The sequence below is a fragment of the Colius striatus genome, chromosome 3 (genome assembly GCF_028858725.1).
Source record: "Colius striatus isolate bColStr4 chromosome 3, bColStr4.1.hap1, whole genome shotgun sequence".
Lineage (NCBI taxonomy): Eukaryota > Metazoa > Chordata > Aves > Coliiformes > Coliidae > Colius > Colius striatus.
In genome coordinates this window covers 18686714-18706074 of record NC_084761.1, presented here as the reverse complement: position 1 = coordinate 18706074, position 19361 = coordinate 18686714, and the positions used below count along the sequence as shown (strand labels likewise).

At 39.2% G+C, this 19361-nt stretch overlaps 1 protein-coding gene across 2 annotated transcripts in view; it reads right to left on the bottom strand.

Annotated features, from left to right (window-relative positions):
- Window positions 1–17200, bottom strand: part of PDPK1 (3-phosphoinositide dependent protein kinase 1) — a 34753-nt gene extending 17553 nt beyond the window's left edge. The window contains exons 1-3 of one of the 2 annotated variants that reach the window (XM_061992989.1): window positions 16923–17200; window positions 13928–13980; window positions 3025–3294 (exon numbers count right to left, since the gene is read on the bottom strand). In XM_061992989.1, the coding sequence (XP_061848973.1) occupies window positions 3025–3237 (213 nt within the window). In that variant the 5' untranslated portion in view covers window positions 3238–3294; window positions 13928–13980; window positions 16923–17200. The remainder of the gene's footprint in view (window positions 1–3024; window positions 3295–13927; window positions 13981–16922) is intronic. The other variant, XM_061992988.1, reaches the window with a different exon arrangement.
- Window positions 17201–19361: the final 2161 nt, after the last annotated feature.

Below are 19361 nucleotides of genomic sequence, written 5' to 3'. Positions count from 1 at the left end.
ACCTGAACGCATTCTTCAGTCTGATCATAGAATCATAGAATGGTAGGGTTGGAAGGGACCTTCAGAGATCATCCAGTCCAACCCCTCTGCAGAAGCAGGTTCACCTACATGTCTGTTAAACTCTTTTTGGTCAGACATTCATGCTTTCTTAGAACTCCTCCTCTTTTTAAGAGAGGCCGAATTTATAGATGGAGGCAAAATCAAGGCCGGAGGTGTATTAATATGTACCAGCAGTAGAGATGGAGGTGAGCAGGATGACATGACTACCCAAACATGAGAATTAAAATTCTGCCACCATATAACTGATATTATTCCAAGAGAGGCTTGAAGCTCTAAAAAGCACATAGATTTTAAATAGTTTAAAAGAGCAGAGCCAAAATTAGAATTCTAGTCTTTGCATTTGCCTATTTGTAATATCAAGCACAGGTCCAAGAACAATTACAGCTGCAGAAGAAGGTCCCACAAAATTTCAGAACACTAAGGAAAAATTCCCTGAAGCCAGATCATGTACATCTCTGCTTAATTTGAAATACAGCACTGGCACCAGGTGGAGTTTTGAGAAGCTTAATAGAAGCCCAAGAACACAGAATATATTCACTATGACCTTGAGTAAATGATTTTATTTTTAATCTGAAGCTGTTATTGGAGGTATAGTACTGTGAAGGCCCCTGCTTTTTGAGATCAACACTTTTCAGGCAGAATAGTGGTGAAGAACCTGGGGAGTATAATCATTATCTCTGATTCCACAACCATGTTTTGTAAGATGAAAGCGTACACTTTTCAAGATGTTTTCACAGGACAAAGATACATGTCCCACAGATCAGGAGCTCTTGTGTGGATACATCAGGGGGTTATGCTACCATCCAGAGGGACCTCAACAGATTAAAGAACTGAGTAGGCAGAAATCCCATGCAGTTCCCTTTTTGAACTTCAGGCTCTATCTATGAAAGAATAATCCCATGAATATGCTGGGGGCTGACAGGTTGTAAAGCAACTTTGCAGAAGAGGACCCTGTGGTCCTGGAGGACACCAATCTAAAGATGGGCCAGCAATGTGCCTCCGATCAAAGGTGGTGAATGGTATCCTGGACTGCAGTAGGAGATATGTTGCCAGTATGTTGATGTAGGTGATCCTTCCCCTCTGTTCAGCACTGGTTAAGATCACATCTGGAGTACTGTGTCCAGTTCTGGCCTCAATAAAACAGACATGGAGTTACAAGAGAGTGCTGAGAAAGATTACTAAGATCATCAACAGGGGAAAAATCTTTCATTTGAGGAAAGGCTAAGAGAAATGAGATTGTTCAGCCTAGAGAAGAAAAAACTTAAAAGTGAGAAGAAATCTCACCCATGTATACAAATACAGAAAGAAGCAGCATAAAGATGATAGAGTTAGGCTCTTTTCAGCAGTGGAACATCAGGAATTTTTTTTTACTGTGATGGTGACCAAGTACTGGCATAGGTTGCCCAGAGAGGTTACAGAATTTCCTTTCCTAGAGGTAGTCTAAAGTTTTCCAGACACAGTCCTGGCAACTGGCTCTAGGTGGTCCTGTGTGAGCAGGGGGCTTGGACGAGGTCACCTCCAGAGGTCTCTTGCAACCTCAAGCCAGTTTCTGAAGACAGGACTGGACAATACTTTTTTTAACATAATAATAAGCAAGTACTGTTAAGTCTCCTCCAGCAACAGTTTACAACCTGTTCAGTGGCAAAGGAAAGAGTATAAGCAAGCATCTTCTGTGGAGTCTGATCATCATGAAAGGCATTCCAGAAACTATTGATCAGTTTCTAAAGTCATAGCACTGCAATAAGAGACCAAAACTGCTAAGGTTGACAAAGGTGGACAGACAGGAAGAACTAGTTCATGAATACACACTCTCTAGCACCAAGGCCTGTATGATTATGGTAATGAAATTCTGCTTGCAAAACTCAGAAGAATAAGGCTACACAGGGATTAATATTTTCATGGTATTCAGTCTCCATCCTGTTGCCCACTTAAAAGCATTTCAGCTACTTACACTTGGATCAAAAAAACCCTACACCTACCAGTGAACAGGCAGCAGAATGCTGGAATACAAGTTTATTCAGAGTCTGGGCTAGGGTCTGTGAATTTCTATATTTACAAGGAACATAGTGTTAACTTTCAGGGACAACAAGCAGAAATTAAGTCTCTCACTGAAGTAGTGTGTTCTGGTGTACGCAGGAACTCTGTTGGACACTTTAGGGAAACCTCCAAATTGCAAACTACGTATTTAAGTGCAATTAGTCCTGATAACTACTAGAGCCCTGCTTCCTGAACACCACAGTAGACTGTATAGGAAGAATGAGAAAAATCCAATAGAGGTCAATAACCAAAAGGTATATGCAACAAGTGGAAAAGATACAGAAATATTACTTATTGTCTTATGATGAGACAGCTACAAAAACACCAAATGAAGGTATCAATTGCTTCAGGGGTTAAGGTAACACTTCAGTAATTCATTCTCATGCAATGCCCTGGATGTGAGAAGTGAGAAACAACTCATTTAAGGCTACCGAATACAAAGATATTAACTGTGGCTCAAAGTCCTTGAGGGCCATGACACTAGAAGCTAAGAAAGAACACTGGAGAAGTATCACTGTTCTTACTTTGTTCCCTAAGCATCTGGCAGTAGCTCTGGCCACACATAGGACATTGAATAGAAGTTCTTACCATGACAAACTCCTACCCCAGTTCCAATCCTTTATATGAAAAAATCTTAACATAGTCTATGATGCTATCAAACTTACATTAGAAAGCAATGCCTCCTAAAAATCCAAGCATTGGGTCATGAAGATACAATAGAACTGCTGGGAAGTTTAACAGGTACTTGAAAAAAAAAAATCAGCACCCACATTTAGTTCAACAGTTAATTTTAATAGTTAAAAACACTATGTCCTGCTCATTTAGTCTTCAAGCCGTTCTCCCCAAACTTAAATCTTATATTACTTGCACAACAAATTTTGAAGTCTATCCAAGATACCTAGAATCTCTTATAAAAAGTGAAGTTACCGTTGAAAAAGATCCTTCACCCAGAATTTTCCCAAATTTGAAGTCATCAGGTCGTTTCTTTCGAGGCTGTGGAGGCTGCTGTCCTGTATGTTGCTGCAAGGAGTTTGAACTAGATCTTGATTCAGCTGCAGTGCTCTCCATGTTAGATCCCTGTCTGCTGCCACAGGTGGAAATGACAGATGGAGCACTGGAATCTGGTTGGTTCCTCACCATTGATGGGGATGAACAGGAGCATAACACCACACTGGACTGAATTGGAACAGCATCATACTGAAAAGAGAAATGAAACTGTTGTTACTATACCTTCAAATAATTACCACATACACCTGCACTTTACATGATGCTCATATGGAAATAAAGTCCCTTTTGAAAGGGTTATCATTAAAATGTCTAGTATTTACCTTGGAAATGGCTGCTCTTAATTTGTTAAGCAACTCTGTTTAGGTTACATACATGTAGCCTTAAGTTACAAGCATGAACATTTTAATTCAAGAATGCTTTTTCAAAGTGAAAAAAGTGTTTCCTAACACCAAGGTATCATATTTCACGGTATACTCTCCTACAAACAACATGATCTTTAAACTTTATTTCATGCTTAGAGACAGAGTCATCCATCCAATCTTAACAAGTAGTAGCCTTCCTGAAATGGAATGAATTCTCTGTTTCTGCAATGACCACCTGTATTCATGAGTAACATTAGTTTAGAGATCCAAGTTACTGTAAAATGCAAATGAATAAGCAAAGCATGAAAGCTTTAATGGAGACAAAGGATACATGCCTATATTTTTACTTCAAATCTCACTTTCTCCAGTACTATTTCTCTTTAATATATGTTGGAAAGGACAGGAAGAAAAGAGAAAAACATACAAAAAGCAGGTTGGCTGGAGGCTTTAACAATCAGCAGTATCTTAACACTTTTTTTGAAGAATGATCTGGTCCGTGACCTTTTAAAATAAAGAAGATTACACTAGTTAAATTGTACATATGGTCACATAAAGACATCTCAGTTCCAACACCAAGAACCAGATATAGCCCAGAAAACAGAAAGTACAGGAAGATACACTCCAAATATTGATTATTGCAATATACAAAGCAAATCGTCCTTTGGTATCTTTTAATCAATTTTTCCCAAGAAAGACCAAGGAAACTTGACAAGTTGCTGTCCCTCCCTGTCCATAACGTAACTCCATTAGTCTGTCAGATGTCTGCCTCAAATATTTTACTTAAAATTGGACAGAAAAACACATACGAGAGATGTTGAACTACTACTGACAATAAAAACTGAAATAATACAAAAAATGAATATTTAAGAAAATTAACACCATGTTTGAACATTGTTTTCTTATATTTTCTTGTATTGTAACATACATCAGCAGAATGAAACTATGACTTAGTAAAAATCTCCTAACCTCAAAACAGATGTATTATACAACCCTGACCTACTCTGTGTTGTACCTCACGTTGATATTAAAATTTGCTTTTGTCAGAAGTAATGTTTATTTCATGATGTTCAATTTGATTAAAAACAATTTCCTGCATTTCTATCACAAACCACTTTAGAACGGAATCATACTTGCATTCAAATATACATATGAGCTTAAGGCACATAAATCCCAAATCAACAACTACACCCTTGTCTGTGCTCTGTGCAGTAGAGAAAAGCAGCCTTTCCTTACTGCTAAAATAGTATACAATTCAGAAACACACTTTACTTACACATTTAGTGGCACTACAGAATAATGAGACACAAACATATTTCTAGGTATGTAAACATACACTTTCAAAATTGAGACAAAGGTAACAAGGTCAGAAAGAGTACAGCTAAAAGTCTCCATTTTCTCCAGTCTCCATAATTGCTAGATACATTCCTAGAAGACTGAATGTTAACTATTATTAAGCAACTACCATAAACAATATATTCCAAGAAATACAAGAGAAGATTCCCTTTCCAATCTGAGTGCAGTCTACTTGTTCCAGAATCTCTACACCTCCTTAGGGCTCTTTCCAAGAACTATGACTACACTGATAGGGCAGCATACCAAGAATGAGTAACAGCCTTTTTTATCAGACCTTTGTCTAAGCTTTATGATACAGTAGAGACTGACGAGGAATCTGCCTATAATGTTAGCTATTTGTTACACTTTGTACAGCCTTTGTGATGTCAGAAGTGCAGCAAGGCTGGGGGAAGACTTGGAGACAGATGGGAGAATTCTACTTTAAAAGTTCACTAGCTTCCCCAGAGAGCAGTATATGCCCCTACTCAGAATCAGTTATGCAGCACTCTTACCTTCGGAGTATATTGATGCTGTTATTACGAAAACATCACACATTAAAGTACGTGTTGTAAGTTACAATTCTTTTTATGCCTTCCATGCAGATATTTTATCTGACAACTTCCCCAGACTAGTTACCATTCCTAACATTGTCATGGTCTTGTTGAATCCACTTTCCTTCAGACAGCTATTCAATGAGCAGCCTGTTTAAAGATGCACAGTAGCTAGGATTAGGACTGGATTGTAGCCCCTCCCATCAAAACAGCAGCAAGGCTGACACAAGCATGACCGCTCAACAACTGAAGTGATGCCAATGAGAAACATTCTATTCATTGAAACACAGTAAGAAAAAACCACCTGCACACAGACTAAGTATTAGGGTTTAAATGATGGACTGGCTCCCATCAGCCTACTCTAAAGCAACTGAGGGTAGATACAGATAAATAAGAATACAGGTAACTAGATGCTGCAGCTAGGAAGATCACCTTGAAAAAACAAACAAGGAAAAAAATCCCACAGCAGCACTAGACAGCACAGAAAGAGAGGAAAAGGTGTTGGATGCAGTATATTTCCTTATACAGTATCTGAAACTAAGTCACAATGACTATCAAGTATAGAAAAGTCCTAAGGGAAGAAAAATCAGGAGTGAAGGACTTTGTAGAAATAGAGGGCTATTTCCAGCCAAGGTATAACGTCAATTAGTCCCCTGACTTTCTCAAAGGAAAGTCAAGATTAAGAACAAAAAGGACAGAGGAAAATGCCGTAGATTTTATAATTTGCCTAAGAAATTACAGAACTATAAAACTAGATATACTGAACTTTAAGATTTGTAGAAAACGGCACTCCTACACTAGTCTTTCCACACTCCACACTTTAGTATTTTGCATCCTGTATTACTTACCTTCTCAGTTTTATTTTGAAAGATTTAAAAAAACCCATGTCTGCAGAGGCTACATATGTTTCTACATACAAGTCTTCATATATGCCAGATGAGGAAATACAGGCTGGCTTACCCAGTCTAACCTTATACAGTCACTCTTTCGCAAAAATATTTAAGATTCTGCTTCTGCTAAATACAGATTTTTTTTTTTAGTGAGATACAAAATCAATCACAAAATAATTTTAAAACCTTCTAAACATCATCTGCAATTCCCAGACATTTGAGGATGCTCTCCTTCCAGCAACTGTCAACAACAGACTTACCTATTGCATATGCGAGGACCACACTGATAAGCACTGATCTAATAATTCTCTCTGCTTTTAAAAACTAGTCTCTAACACTACGTACTTTCCCAGGCTCTTAAGGGTATAGCTCCCAATTTACTTCCATACAGAAATTGTTTCCTTCTTAGTGACACATACCAGTCAAAAAACTTAATAAGGAAGAAAATAGCAAATATGCTGACGGTAAATGGAGTTACAGATCAACAGATACATCAAAATCTTCACTAACTAGTTTTCATTAAATCACTAGAAACAGACTTCCTTTTATTTACATGCCACATGAAGTAAGTATTTATTCGTTCTTTTCTTCTCTTCCCTGTAAACAGTAGAAATAAGCTCCAGAGAATAAAACCTGAGACAATGCAAAAGCCCACCAGGTATCACTATGGGAAGAAAAAAAACATTACAACTCGTTTTATACTTTCCTTGTCCCTTTTGAATGAAAATCCAGTCACAGGCAAAGCTCCCAGCATTTTGACAACAGCACTACCACTACAACTTTTAACGTACCTAAGCTCACAGTATGCTTCAAACATATCACACTGCTCTGAAGCACAAATGCATCTCTACCAGCGTTTTCCCCCCAAACACAAGATCTGCTACACTGCTTTGCTGATATAGTTCTATTAGCACCAACAGCAGTAAAAAATAATTGTAGAGACTTGGCCTTCTGAAGCTTCCAGTACATTGCACTTCTATCCTGAGATAACTTTGAACCCTAAAGATGACAAACTCTACTACCGCTACCACCGGAACTTGCAGGATCTCACTTCTGTCAAAGAATTGAATGTGTGAATAGGGTCCTAACCTATCACTTACCTACAAGGTTTCTTTTTTTCAGAAGCGGATCACTAACAGAAAGTATTATTTACACAAAGCAACATGAGCTCTACACTTCAACTGGTACATTGCTTTGATTATAAACACCACCAATGAGGGTCTATAAGCTAGAACATTGGCATAACCCTTTCATGAATGATTTTTATGGTAAACTATTACAAGTCTACTAAACGGAAGCAATGCAGATAGACATTCATAAAGCATTGGACTTGTCATTACGTAACGTCAAAATACAGAATACCATTGAGGTATGCAGGACATAGTCTAAGTAGAACTTGTTAAATTCTTAAACAACTCATAATTAATAGCCATCACCAAATGAGAATCTCTTCAAGTTCACATCTGGACTGCCTCTCAAACCAAAAAGCTTGAGAGAAAAAGAAAAATTGCATAAATTTAAAGACTGAGGGAAACCAAACCACATACCATGTGGAGAAAAGTGTGTCTCTTAAAGCAATCACTACAGCTTTTGGTAAATTTAGCAATGAGGCCTTACTTTTGTTTCAACCAAAAACATTAATACAAAATAACATATGGCCCAAAAAACTTAGGCATAACAGTGGGAAACAAGTACATAATGAACTTAAGCTAGTCCATATCTGAATATATAGAACTAGAAAGCATCATCTATCAGAAGCACAGTCCTACTGCCACTAATACTGTGCAAATATTAAGGATAAAAACAAAACAAATCAGTTTCAGAAGAAAATCAAGACTTCTGGAAAAACATCTAATCATCTGACTGGATCAATCTCCTGAAAGACATGTTTATTAAAGAATATGCCTGTTTTGTGGCATCAGAGAACACAGAACTCAAAAAATTAGGATCACCTGCAATTCAAGATAAGTCTTAATGAATACAAGAATTACTGGGTGGTGTATGTCATAAGTGTTAGATTAAATTAGGATAAGAGGTTCACAGACTAACATGAAGATAAATCAATACAAACATGTATGCCCTACATCAGAACACAAGAGGTTCTAAAGAAACATAAGGAAAAATTTCTTCACTGTGATGGTGACAGAGTACTGGCACAGGCTGCCCAGGTGGCTTGATAAGTCTCCTCCTCTAGAGACATTCAAAACCCACTTGGATGAGTTACTGTGTGACCTACTCTAGGTGCTCCTGCTCTGGCAGGGGAGTTGGACTAGATGGCCTTTTGAGGTCCCTTCCAACCCTTAAGATTCTGTGATCAGCAAAGTCTGCTTAAGAAATTATAGAACTCAAAGCAATATAGCAGCACTCTAGAATATCTACAAATTAATCTTTTCACTTGCAAATTGAATTTGAGAGCCTTTCAAAACAGATATTACAAGACACACTATAAGATCCCCTCCTTACTGTCATAGCATCCAATCACAGCTTTTATAACTCTGCCAAATACAGCCTTTTAATAGGGAAACAGGAAGATCTTCCAGAATCCACGAACCTGATTCAATGTCCAAATGAATATACTTGTCTTCAAGTAAAAACGTGGAACCCATCTATTTATCTGTGCAATTATGGAAGAATAAAGGCCTCTATTTCACACCGAGAGAAGGGAATTTCTTTCTTTGGATAGGTGTTTTGTAGTTTTAGGGATAAAGCTGACTTGCTACTATTTATCAATACTAAGATTATGATAAAGACTTGATAAGTTTGGCCTAAGAGGTTTTGTAAATTACAGTGATGTTATCATACAAGCTAAAAGTCCTGAAATTTATTTCCTTTTGCTTATAATTTAAACAATTGACAACTTGAGGACTCCTAAGGATTTATCTGCAAAATACTAAGGGAAAATGAATAGCTAGGGAGATTTATTTACTATATTCTTTTCCCGGCATGCGGGTATTTCAGAGGGTTGACGATGCAGCAATTGCATCTGACACATCCTGACACATAAGCACAAGAAGGGGCAATTAATAGATATTATTCACAGATTTCCCACTGGTTTCCTCCCTCCTCATATGCTACAATGAAAATGTTTACCTTCTCCAGATTCTTCAATACCTATTTGTAATAGCCTTCACTTCAAAGGCTACAATGCAACACACCCTGGAAGCTCCAGCATATCTCAAAATTAAAACCACAACTCATCAAGTAATATTCAGGCTCAACTTAGTATCTATGTCCTTAAACTGTTTCTCATAGTACCTAAAAAGAGAAGGCAGGCAAAGCATGGTAGTGCAGTTACAATTATAAAACAGCAAGTTAAGATACAAAGAAACACTGATTCCGAATAACACTATCCAGCTAAGTCTCATCTTCCAGAACAGAGAGAACAATACAGGTGGAATTTCCATTACACACTAGTCCCATCCTGGAGTAGTTTGCAGGAAGCATAAAGATTATCATGTGATCCCTATCAATATTCGACACCAGCTTTCCTTTTGTAAGCTCTGTATGCTGGTACATCAGAGTGACTGCCGTGAATGAAGGCAACCCAGAACAATAGTATTTGGTGTGCTTTCAGAATCTGCAGCAAATATCAATTCTCACATCTTATACATTCATATCCATTCTCTAGACTTCTGTCTAAAAACAGACTGTCAAGACTTTATGCTAAATGACCAACATCATCCCCTTCCTATTAAAGTTATGTGTGTATATAGACATACCTATTAAACAGTATATGTGTGCATACGCTTAGAAGTTTGTCAGAAAAATTAAAGAGTTGAATAACACATCTATTTGCCAACATTACTATAACCTTTAAGGAATTAAAGTATTTGCATAAGAAAAAGAGAGAAAATTCATTCATGTCACTAGATGCTGCTGTCAGACTGTATCATCAATGTAACAGAAAATGAGCATGTAATGGACATGAGTCAAGCCTCAGCAGTACTTTTGAAGGCACTACAAAACTAGTGAACTGACTGTCCACCTAACAGGTTAACTCCGACGCTTAAATACATACAGTCATGTTAAAAAAAACCTAACACACCACAGTAATTGGGAGATACTTAAAAAAACATACTCTGATCAGACTTTCAGCTTGATAGAAGATTATGTATATCCCTAATCAGGAAGGAATATCACTAGACTGGAACAGCACGGAAACCAGACTTAGAAGTATGCTTTTAGATGTTGAAGTCTGAGGGGAAAAAATACTGCAGGCTTTAAAGAACCACACATTCATTAATTGAAAAGAAGGAATATATGTGTTTTTTTTTAAATCCCTGTAACTGAATACTACACTGGCAAACACCCATTCTTCTCTGGGATTAAAACATTAAGTCATACTTAAATGACTTCTCTCTGTGCAGTAGAGTGCAAACTAGCATAAAAAAAAAAATCTAGAGAACTAAAAAGGATTTGATCAAAAGAGGTGCTATTAAGGCTTTTTGTTTTAAAAAAATGAGTTTTCAACACTATACAAGGGAGTTACTTAAACAAGTTTGTTAATTTACAACATACCACGATAAGTAAAGTTTATATTGAAATAACAGCTCTTGTTCAACCTTTCTGAAGGCAGATAATTCAAATGTCTAACACAAAATTGTAACAAATAAAATCAACAGCCATTTCTAAGAACAAACACCCCTCTCCAAAAAACTGTGATAGGTTACAAAGTTGTCAAAGATTTTCCTGGGACAACAAGCTGGTTTTTCTACAAATAAGTTCTTTGAAGATCACAGCAAGTGATTTTCTTCAAACTACAGTAAACAATTCCTACTCCAAGTATTACTTGTAGATGTTTGTAGTTATTTGTAGACATTTTAAAATGGTTAACATTAAACATTAATTTTCTGTAGCTGAGTGGTTTGCATTTATGTTGTGTAGAGCTGCATCAGCACTCCTTCAAACCTCATGATCAAATGGTATGCAAAGATTACTGGAAAGAAGTTAAGATCTAGCTCATAATCCAACAAATTACTCATCAACTCCGTATGTCTTGATGAAACCAAACATTACAGCCAGCAAAACAGTCAGAAGCCAAATAATTTGTCAAAATCTATACTTTGATCAAGTTCCATAAACGATTACTGATGACAGCACTTAAAAGAACAGATTGAAATATCATACTTCAATTATAAAAGCTATTTTAACACATCTTTGTTTGCAAAAGAATCAGAAGTCATATATCTATCTGTAGTGAATATTTTTGATCTCAGAAATTGCCACATGAAAAATCTATTGCTTAATAGACCATTTTAAGAATAAACCATGCAATTTTCAAAAGCACTCAGTTGTAGAAAAAGAGGATTCTTTTGTTGTTTTAACGGACTGGTATGCTAACTGATTGAAGAAATATAAGCTCTAAGCCACCAAAGTAACTATGATCACCTTCACGTGCAATATCATTTGAAACCTCTCAAATACTAGATGAATACAGCCACTGAAGCACTGCATAAAACTGTTCCCCCCCCCCCCGAAAAAAAAAAAAGGGGGCTTCCTTAAAATGCATTTCAAGATTAAAGATTTTAAAGTATTAACAGAAAAAAGTGTGGAACAGATAATTCTTTAAAGACACTGTTCTACCTAAACTGGCTGAGACTTTTTGCAACAGTGGCAAACAGAAGTACAAAAAGAATTCAAGTTGATGTAGTCTGCTTGATACATTAACAGCCCTGATTAAATTTAAAGAAAAAAATACAGTGATACAAAGGCAATGTTGAAAATATTTGTAATAAATCATTGTAAGATATTTATCTCCTTGAAATAACTATATAAAAGCCTTGGCTAAGCCTGACATAATGCCATGCTCTAATAACCTATAAGAATTTGATTAGCAAAATTTGTTTTTTTCAGGGACTTTTCTTAGTGTTACTGTAAAGCACAAGTAGATTGTTAAAAAAAAAAAAAGGACTCAAGTATCTAGTTGGCAGTTGTTTGCCTCATGCTTGAAATCAATTTTAGAAGAAACAAGTCCTATCTTTGAAACACAATCAAGAAGATAACTTTGAGGAAGAATCAAAATTAATTGCTTTTTATTCTTAAGCTTCCTGGATATGCATCCTCACAAAGTTGATGACATACAAAGAAGTGTTTTAGAGTCTGGGGAGACACACTGTATTGTTAGTATAAAACCACCTGAAAACACCAGAAACAAAACTCCACTCTGACATGCTATTGTCTTCATAGCTGATCCTCTACCACCAGTTCCTTATTTTCTGCAGTAAATCCATAGCACGGTTTCTCCATAACTGAGTAACAAGGAAATCAGACTCATGTTATATCAGTAAAAACATGCTGAAAGACTTGGAAGTATGGAGAAGGTCTAGATTGTTTTGACTCTTGATTTAAGGAATAGAGGTATATAATCCACAAGATTAATTTTGTATCTACAGAAACGAATTTCTCATTCACAGAGCAATATTGACCCAAACATTTTAGTTAATGCAAATGCCTTTTTCTAAATGTGACAAGCATATACATACAGTGTAACTTCCTGCCACTGATTTCCATAATTCTAAATCCAAATTCAGGTAGGGATTACAGCTAATGAAAGGATTTGTAAGAACCTCCATATCAGCTAGTTACTCTCTAAGCTCCTCAACTGCTAAGCAAAGTACTGAAGTTAAAAACACCTGGAGAGGCAGAGAAAGCCTCCTTCCACCACCCCCACCCCCAAGCCTCAAAACAGATCAGAAACAGGAAACCACAAAAATCTCTAAGAACCTAAAGTCAGCCCATGGCCCAAATAGCTATCTATGTAAACAAGCCATTCAGAATTCATTTCACACAAACAGATCCAAGCCAGCTCACACGAAAACAAAAGCCATCTGTAATTGCAATAGTCTAGATCACATTCTACACCATCCCTTATCTCATGAAGCACACCAGTACTAAGAGGTGTTGTGCAGCATAGATGTGGGCTCATGCTAACAAACACAAAAGGACTTCCAATACCAGGCTCCTTGTTAGCAATTCCAATAGGCAAAGAGAACAGTTTTGGTGAATACCTGAGAAGCAGCCACACAGAGGTAGCAGTATGTGGATGGAGTGTACAAAAGTTGGACAGCATAGTCAAGAACTGTAAATTGAATTCCTACAGGATTACTAAAGAACTGAATATCAAATTTAATACTTTCTTTTCACAAGAATGTGCTAAGCAAGCTAATCCTTGCAATTTTTCACCATAGAGAATTACAGAATGTTCGCCAGGTGAAGTATTTACAGCTTGCCTTTTAAAGCAGGAACCAAGTCACAACTTCAACATTTAGCCATACAATAAACCAGTTATTTCCTACATCACTTGTTGAGTAGAATCCGTAAGGCATTGAAAATAACGTTCCAGACCAAACAGGTGACCTTGTGCCTGTTGTGATCAGTCCTTTCTCACACTTTAGCCAGACTTTAGGAACTTTTCACAACTTTACCTGCAAACAAAATGTCAGAAAGGGAAGTGAGGAGGGAAGAAAAAAATCTGCTCCTTCCCCTTTTTTGCTCCTTTACTAACTTGGTTACCTGCAAAAAAAAGTTTTCCCATTTGAAATACCAGACACAATAACTCCTTGGAGAATTTATATGAAGCCAATATGAGGAACTCGGAGAAGGAATTTAACTTAATTCAGAAATCACTATGCTTGAAAGATCATAGAAGATATCCTTTTTTCATATTAAAAAAGAAATTCTCACTTGCCTATTTTCTGATGCCATAAATGTGCTAGTGCTACAGCAATCCATACAGCTCTTCTAGGAAAAAAATAAATAAAGTTTATTGTTAGAAAAACAGGGATTACTAAAATATCTCACACCTTCATAGATCAAACCTATTTTTATTACTTCACCAGTTTATTACTTTTTTTCAGTCTAACCAAGTGACTGCACCCCTGGTTTCATGTCCTAGATACCAAAATTCCTGCATGTACTTCAATACTCAGCATCACTTTCCAAGTTTTTTCTGCACTGTTGCCTCTCAACTGAGCTGCTTTAAGGAAGCGAAATGAGCCAGAGTCTGCAGGGTGTCTTAAAACATCTAGATACAGCAATGTACTTGCAGCTTTTCAAGAGATATATGAAACAGACATTAGCACTGTAAGTAACAGACCAATAAATTAGAGAATATTTTGCTTTAAAAAAGCCTACCAGAACAGTAGATTCATTGCTCAGTTGAACACTGCTATTATATCCAGATTATTTTCTGGATCATCTCCTTTCCGCTATCTACCAGTACTTCTTATGTTAGAAATATAAATGCATATATAGAATTGCTCCTCTTAAGCGTCTCCTATTTTTCCACATTTGAACACTATTACAACATCTATATCTTTTACTGTTTTCATTCCTGCAGCCTGATTTGGTAAGAGGTTTACAGAAAACTCAGGCCAGTTAAAAGTCTATGCATGAGTGATAAAAATTAGTCACAGCCTTATGCTAAAAGCCCAAGTGAATATTAAGTAGATAGGTATGCAGGAAAAAACTCTCAAGCCTGTCTGAAAGTTTTGTACCTACAAATAACTACAAATATTAGCGTAGTCTAATTCCTAGCATAGACATAGAACTCACTCTAAGTACTCGGTTCTTTGAAAAGTATAGAATATATCAGCTACACAGCACGGGAGGGAAAAAAGCTAGCAGTTTTGTTTGGACAAACCCATGACTATACTTTGTCTGAAACACTAGTAGGATCTAATGACTACAGCAGTTAAACTTTTCACTAAGATGTTGGTGAAAATCACAATGGAATTAACTGTTCTTCCAGAGTCTTAATTTTGAGAGGAAGAGCGCTTCTTAATGGGACTAAATATACTTATAACAACAGCATTAACAGCAAATAACTTAAGACCATATTGACACCTGCAACTACAGCAGGACTCAAGGTGCTTCCTTCTTAAAAGTGCAGTTCTCATCTTGGTATCACATCTTCATAAAATAGTAGAATGCTTTAGAAATTGTCCCTACATACACAAATATTAACTATTTTGGTAAAGGAATGCTGGAATATTCCTTTCAAAACTATGCTCCCCCAAGGTTTTTTTTTTTGCATTTACAGTAAAATAATGACTGAACTCATCAATACCATCACACAGACAGTAACAAGAACTTGCTCAGAGTCTCAGAACTACTAGATTTCTCATGTTTGATACCATCTGAATTACAAAAAGGTTAGCTGAATCAAGTCACTTCTATCTGCTATGCCAGTCAGTACATTCACCTTATCAGAGAAACATTAGGCAGAATGGAAGAGGAAGTTTTAAAAAAGTTACCCTGAAAAAGTATTTTAGTTTCAACAAAAATTACCGTCAACATTGTTCTTCATTTTGTCTCTGTATTTTACAGATAGAGACCTAAACTGCATATAGAAAAGCAAAAAGAATAAAAATATTTTGGACATAAAAACCTGAAAAGACATGCAACAAGCAAGGACAGAGGCACAAAGTGAAGTATATTCTTTGTTTTTGAAGAGTTCAAGTAAACAGAAGACATCTGTGATACTGAGAAGCAGCCATATACAGCTCTATCAAGAGGCAGGAAAGCAAAATTCATTCCTTCAACAATCAAACGTTGTTTTATTTCATAATTCTCAATGCAATATTTCACATCCTCCCCTGTATGGTTCTTCCACAAAATAACCCTCACTTTCAGTCAACAAATACTATTAATGCACAACACTGATGAAAAAAAAGCACTGAGCACACAGAGGAGAGCACACTGAAACAGTACTTCAGGAATCCACACAGCTACTGAAGACCCTCCTTAGCCACTTCACCCAGTGACAAAGTTTTAAGCGCTGTAGAGTGAAGCTTGGCAGCTTGCAACCAACAGAAAGATGATGAGAGCCAAAAGCAGAGCAGCACACACAGAAGGATGAGGAACGTATCACTGTCACTGAGTTACGCTGACATCGATGAAAGCTAGCAGTTATTTTTGTAAAGAACACTCTTTTCCTGGGGGGATTTCTACACTAACTAAATCGTGTAAATGCAAGCTGAGTTTTACCGTTGCCACTTCTTTGTAACAGCTATAACTCCATCTTATATTAGTCTGAACTCACAAAACGTTAAAGTTTTACGCTGTCAGACTAATGCGAACAGCTGTGTTCGAAACTGCGCTCTACGACGACCCTCATGCTCTTCCTCACGCCTTTGCTTCCGCTACTAAAGAAATCGATTACAGAGCAACAAGTGGCTCCCGCGGGGCAACCACGCCGGCTCTCCCGGTGGGAGACGGCCCAGCAGAGACACGCCAACGCCCCGTACCCGGAACCGAGAGCGAAGCTCAGCGAGAAGCCGCGGGGCGCCTCGGTCGCGCTTCCTCCCATCAACGGGCCGGGATTGGGGCGCCCGCCACCGCGCCCGCCGTGCGCCTCAGGGCCCCGCTCCCGCCCCGGGGGCCGGCAGGGCCCTCCCGCGAGGCCCGCGGCGACCTAGGAGAGCGGAACGCGGACCGGGAGCGCCAGAGCCGAGGTCGGCATCGCGGAGGGCAACGCTCGCCCGGCCGCACTCTCCGTCCAAGAGCGAGGCAAGTGGCAACCACGAAACTCCACCAGGTCGCCGCCCGGCATCGTATAGGGCACGGGCGGCCACCTCCTCACAGGCTAGCCCCGGCGCCTGGGCCTACCCATTCCCCCGGCGCCCCGCGGAGCTGCGGTCGCCAGTGGCGGCCGCGGCGCTCGCCCGGCGGCCCGGACTTACCAGGTGGCTGCTGGTGCTGGCCATGGGCCCCGCCCGGCCGCCGCGGCCCGCGCTCCGGTCGCCCTTTAAGATCCCAGCGCACGGCCGCCGAGCCCGAGCCAATGGGGCGCCCGCATCCTCCGCCTGTGACGTCACCGACAACAATACCTCCCCGTTGTGGGCAGGACTTCCGCACAGCCCGCCCGCTCATTGGCGGCCGCCACCTGCCCCTCAGGGCTCGCCCGGACGGAGCGTCCCCCGTCAGCCCCAGCGTCCGCCGCCGAGCTGCGCACGCGTAGTTGTGGGAGTGACGCCGCCGGTCTCGGTTCCCGTCAGAGGCCGAGCAGGGTGAGGGCGGAAGAGGGCAGCGCGGCCTCCGGGGCCTCCGTCACGCGCCCAGAGGCGGGTGCGTGCCACGACGCAGCGGTGCTGTGGGAGCGCCGGCTGAGTGACGTCAGGGGCCGGGCGGGGCCGGGGCTGTGCGTGGCGCCGCGGGGTTGTGTGGGGAAGCGGCCGTCCCGCGGCTCACCCCGCGAGGTCCCGCCGACAGAACCCGCAGTCATCGTTACAGCCATCAGTTCTAACGCATCACAAACGCAGTTTCAACGCACATGGTCACTCCTGAAGATCTGCCATCTCTGGGAAAGATACACGTTCTCTGTGCCCCTCACCGGTGCTGGCGTGCAGTTTTCACTATAAGGCTTTCCTTTGCAGTCTGGAAAGGGAACGTTTTTACTCCTTATAAGCATTCTCTCAGATGCATATGTAGAAAGTAGGTTCTTGTCCGCCTGTGTGCACAAGTACTGAAGTGCATCTCCTCACGTTTGCAGGACGACCCAATGCCAGCCACCACCAGGATCACAGGGAGGGAGGAGTGGAGCATTGGTGCACAGCTGTTTGCGGCAAACAGTGTTAATTTGTCGAGGGACTGGTGAACTGTGAGCGATTACTCAAAAGGATAACGCAGGAAAAGATCTTCTGATTACTGAACTGCATCAGAATCCACAATTACAGATACTCAGCATCAAATTAGAGCCAGAGTGGAGGGCTGAGGTAGCTGCAGTGTCCCAGGGTTGACCTCCTTTAGACTAAAGACTTTTGCAATAGCCAGCCTAAATTTACTTTCCCATATGATAATTTTCTCTGCTGTTTCTTCATCAAAGTAGAACAACTGTTCGTAATCAGTTGGTAACGACTGGGCAAGAGTTGGATGTGGGGATTTTTCAGTATACCTTTGCTGTTTTTCAGACTGTATCCAAATTCTTGGCCTCTCTCATAGGCAGTCTTTTCTTCCCCAGTCTTTTCTTCCAACTGATTTACATCTTCCTAAAGGTGTCATGCCTAGGCTTGGATATACTATACAACTGCATTTTCAAAAAGTCTAATAATTCAGGAGTCTGGGTAGTATCATTTAGGACACCCAACTTCCTTAGTATTCTTTAAAATTGACCTCTGTCAAAAATTTTACCAGAGTCAAATGATACAACATCTACTTCTTCCCAGTCATCAGCAAGTAAAATCTCTTGTCAAAAATGGAAATCAAAGAATCGATTTATATTGTTCTCTCTTTCCAATCCTCTAGATATTTTAAAATATTTTTTTTTGTAATTTATTTCAGAATCTTTTTTAAAAATGAAGTTAGGTTAGTTGGTTTGTCATTATTTTGGGCCCCATTTTTCCTACATTTAATGTTGAGACTGTTTATCTTTCAAAAGTCCTCTTAAGTTTCTCTTTTGGCATGGCTTCTCAGAAATAACTTTCAACAGTGACTGCTTGAGGCTGTTATTTATGGTTTGCTTGCCTTTGTTTGTTTGTTTGGTTTTGTGAAAAACCACTTTTGCATGAATTCCATCTGGCCCTTTAGAATTTAACACACCTGTTAAGGGTTTTTACTCAAATTGTACATGTGCTGCTCATGTCTTGTTAAAATGACTCATCTTCATTGTTAAACTATATTGTTTGTTCGACCGAAACAATGAAAGGGTGCTGTATCTATCAATTCATTATACATCATCTATTATCCACTCGCTTTCCTGCTCAGTAATGTGCTTCTACTCTCCCTTTTCCCTCAGACTGCTGATAAACTTGGAGATTTTTTGTCTCCTTGTCTTTTTAATTTTAGTTTCTCTTTTGTTTTCAACTCAGCAAGTTTTCCAGCAGCTCTGGTAACCATGATGCAAAGCGTCTCTTCATAGCATCAATGACTGCTTTGCATGCTGAAAGGCTTTAATTGGTATGATACAGTGGTATTTCATGAAACAGCTTTAGGTGCTACTGTATGCTTTACTACCTCTGTTCTGAGGGCACTATTCTTTGTTAGCGTAGCAAATTGCCTATAGGGATGTTGCCTGTTGCCTGATTTGTGTTTGCCTTGGTTCATACGTGGTAAGATACATGTATAAGCTGTATGGCTGATCCACAGCCCAGGTAAGCAGCGGTGCAAATTAATCACGTTTGCGT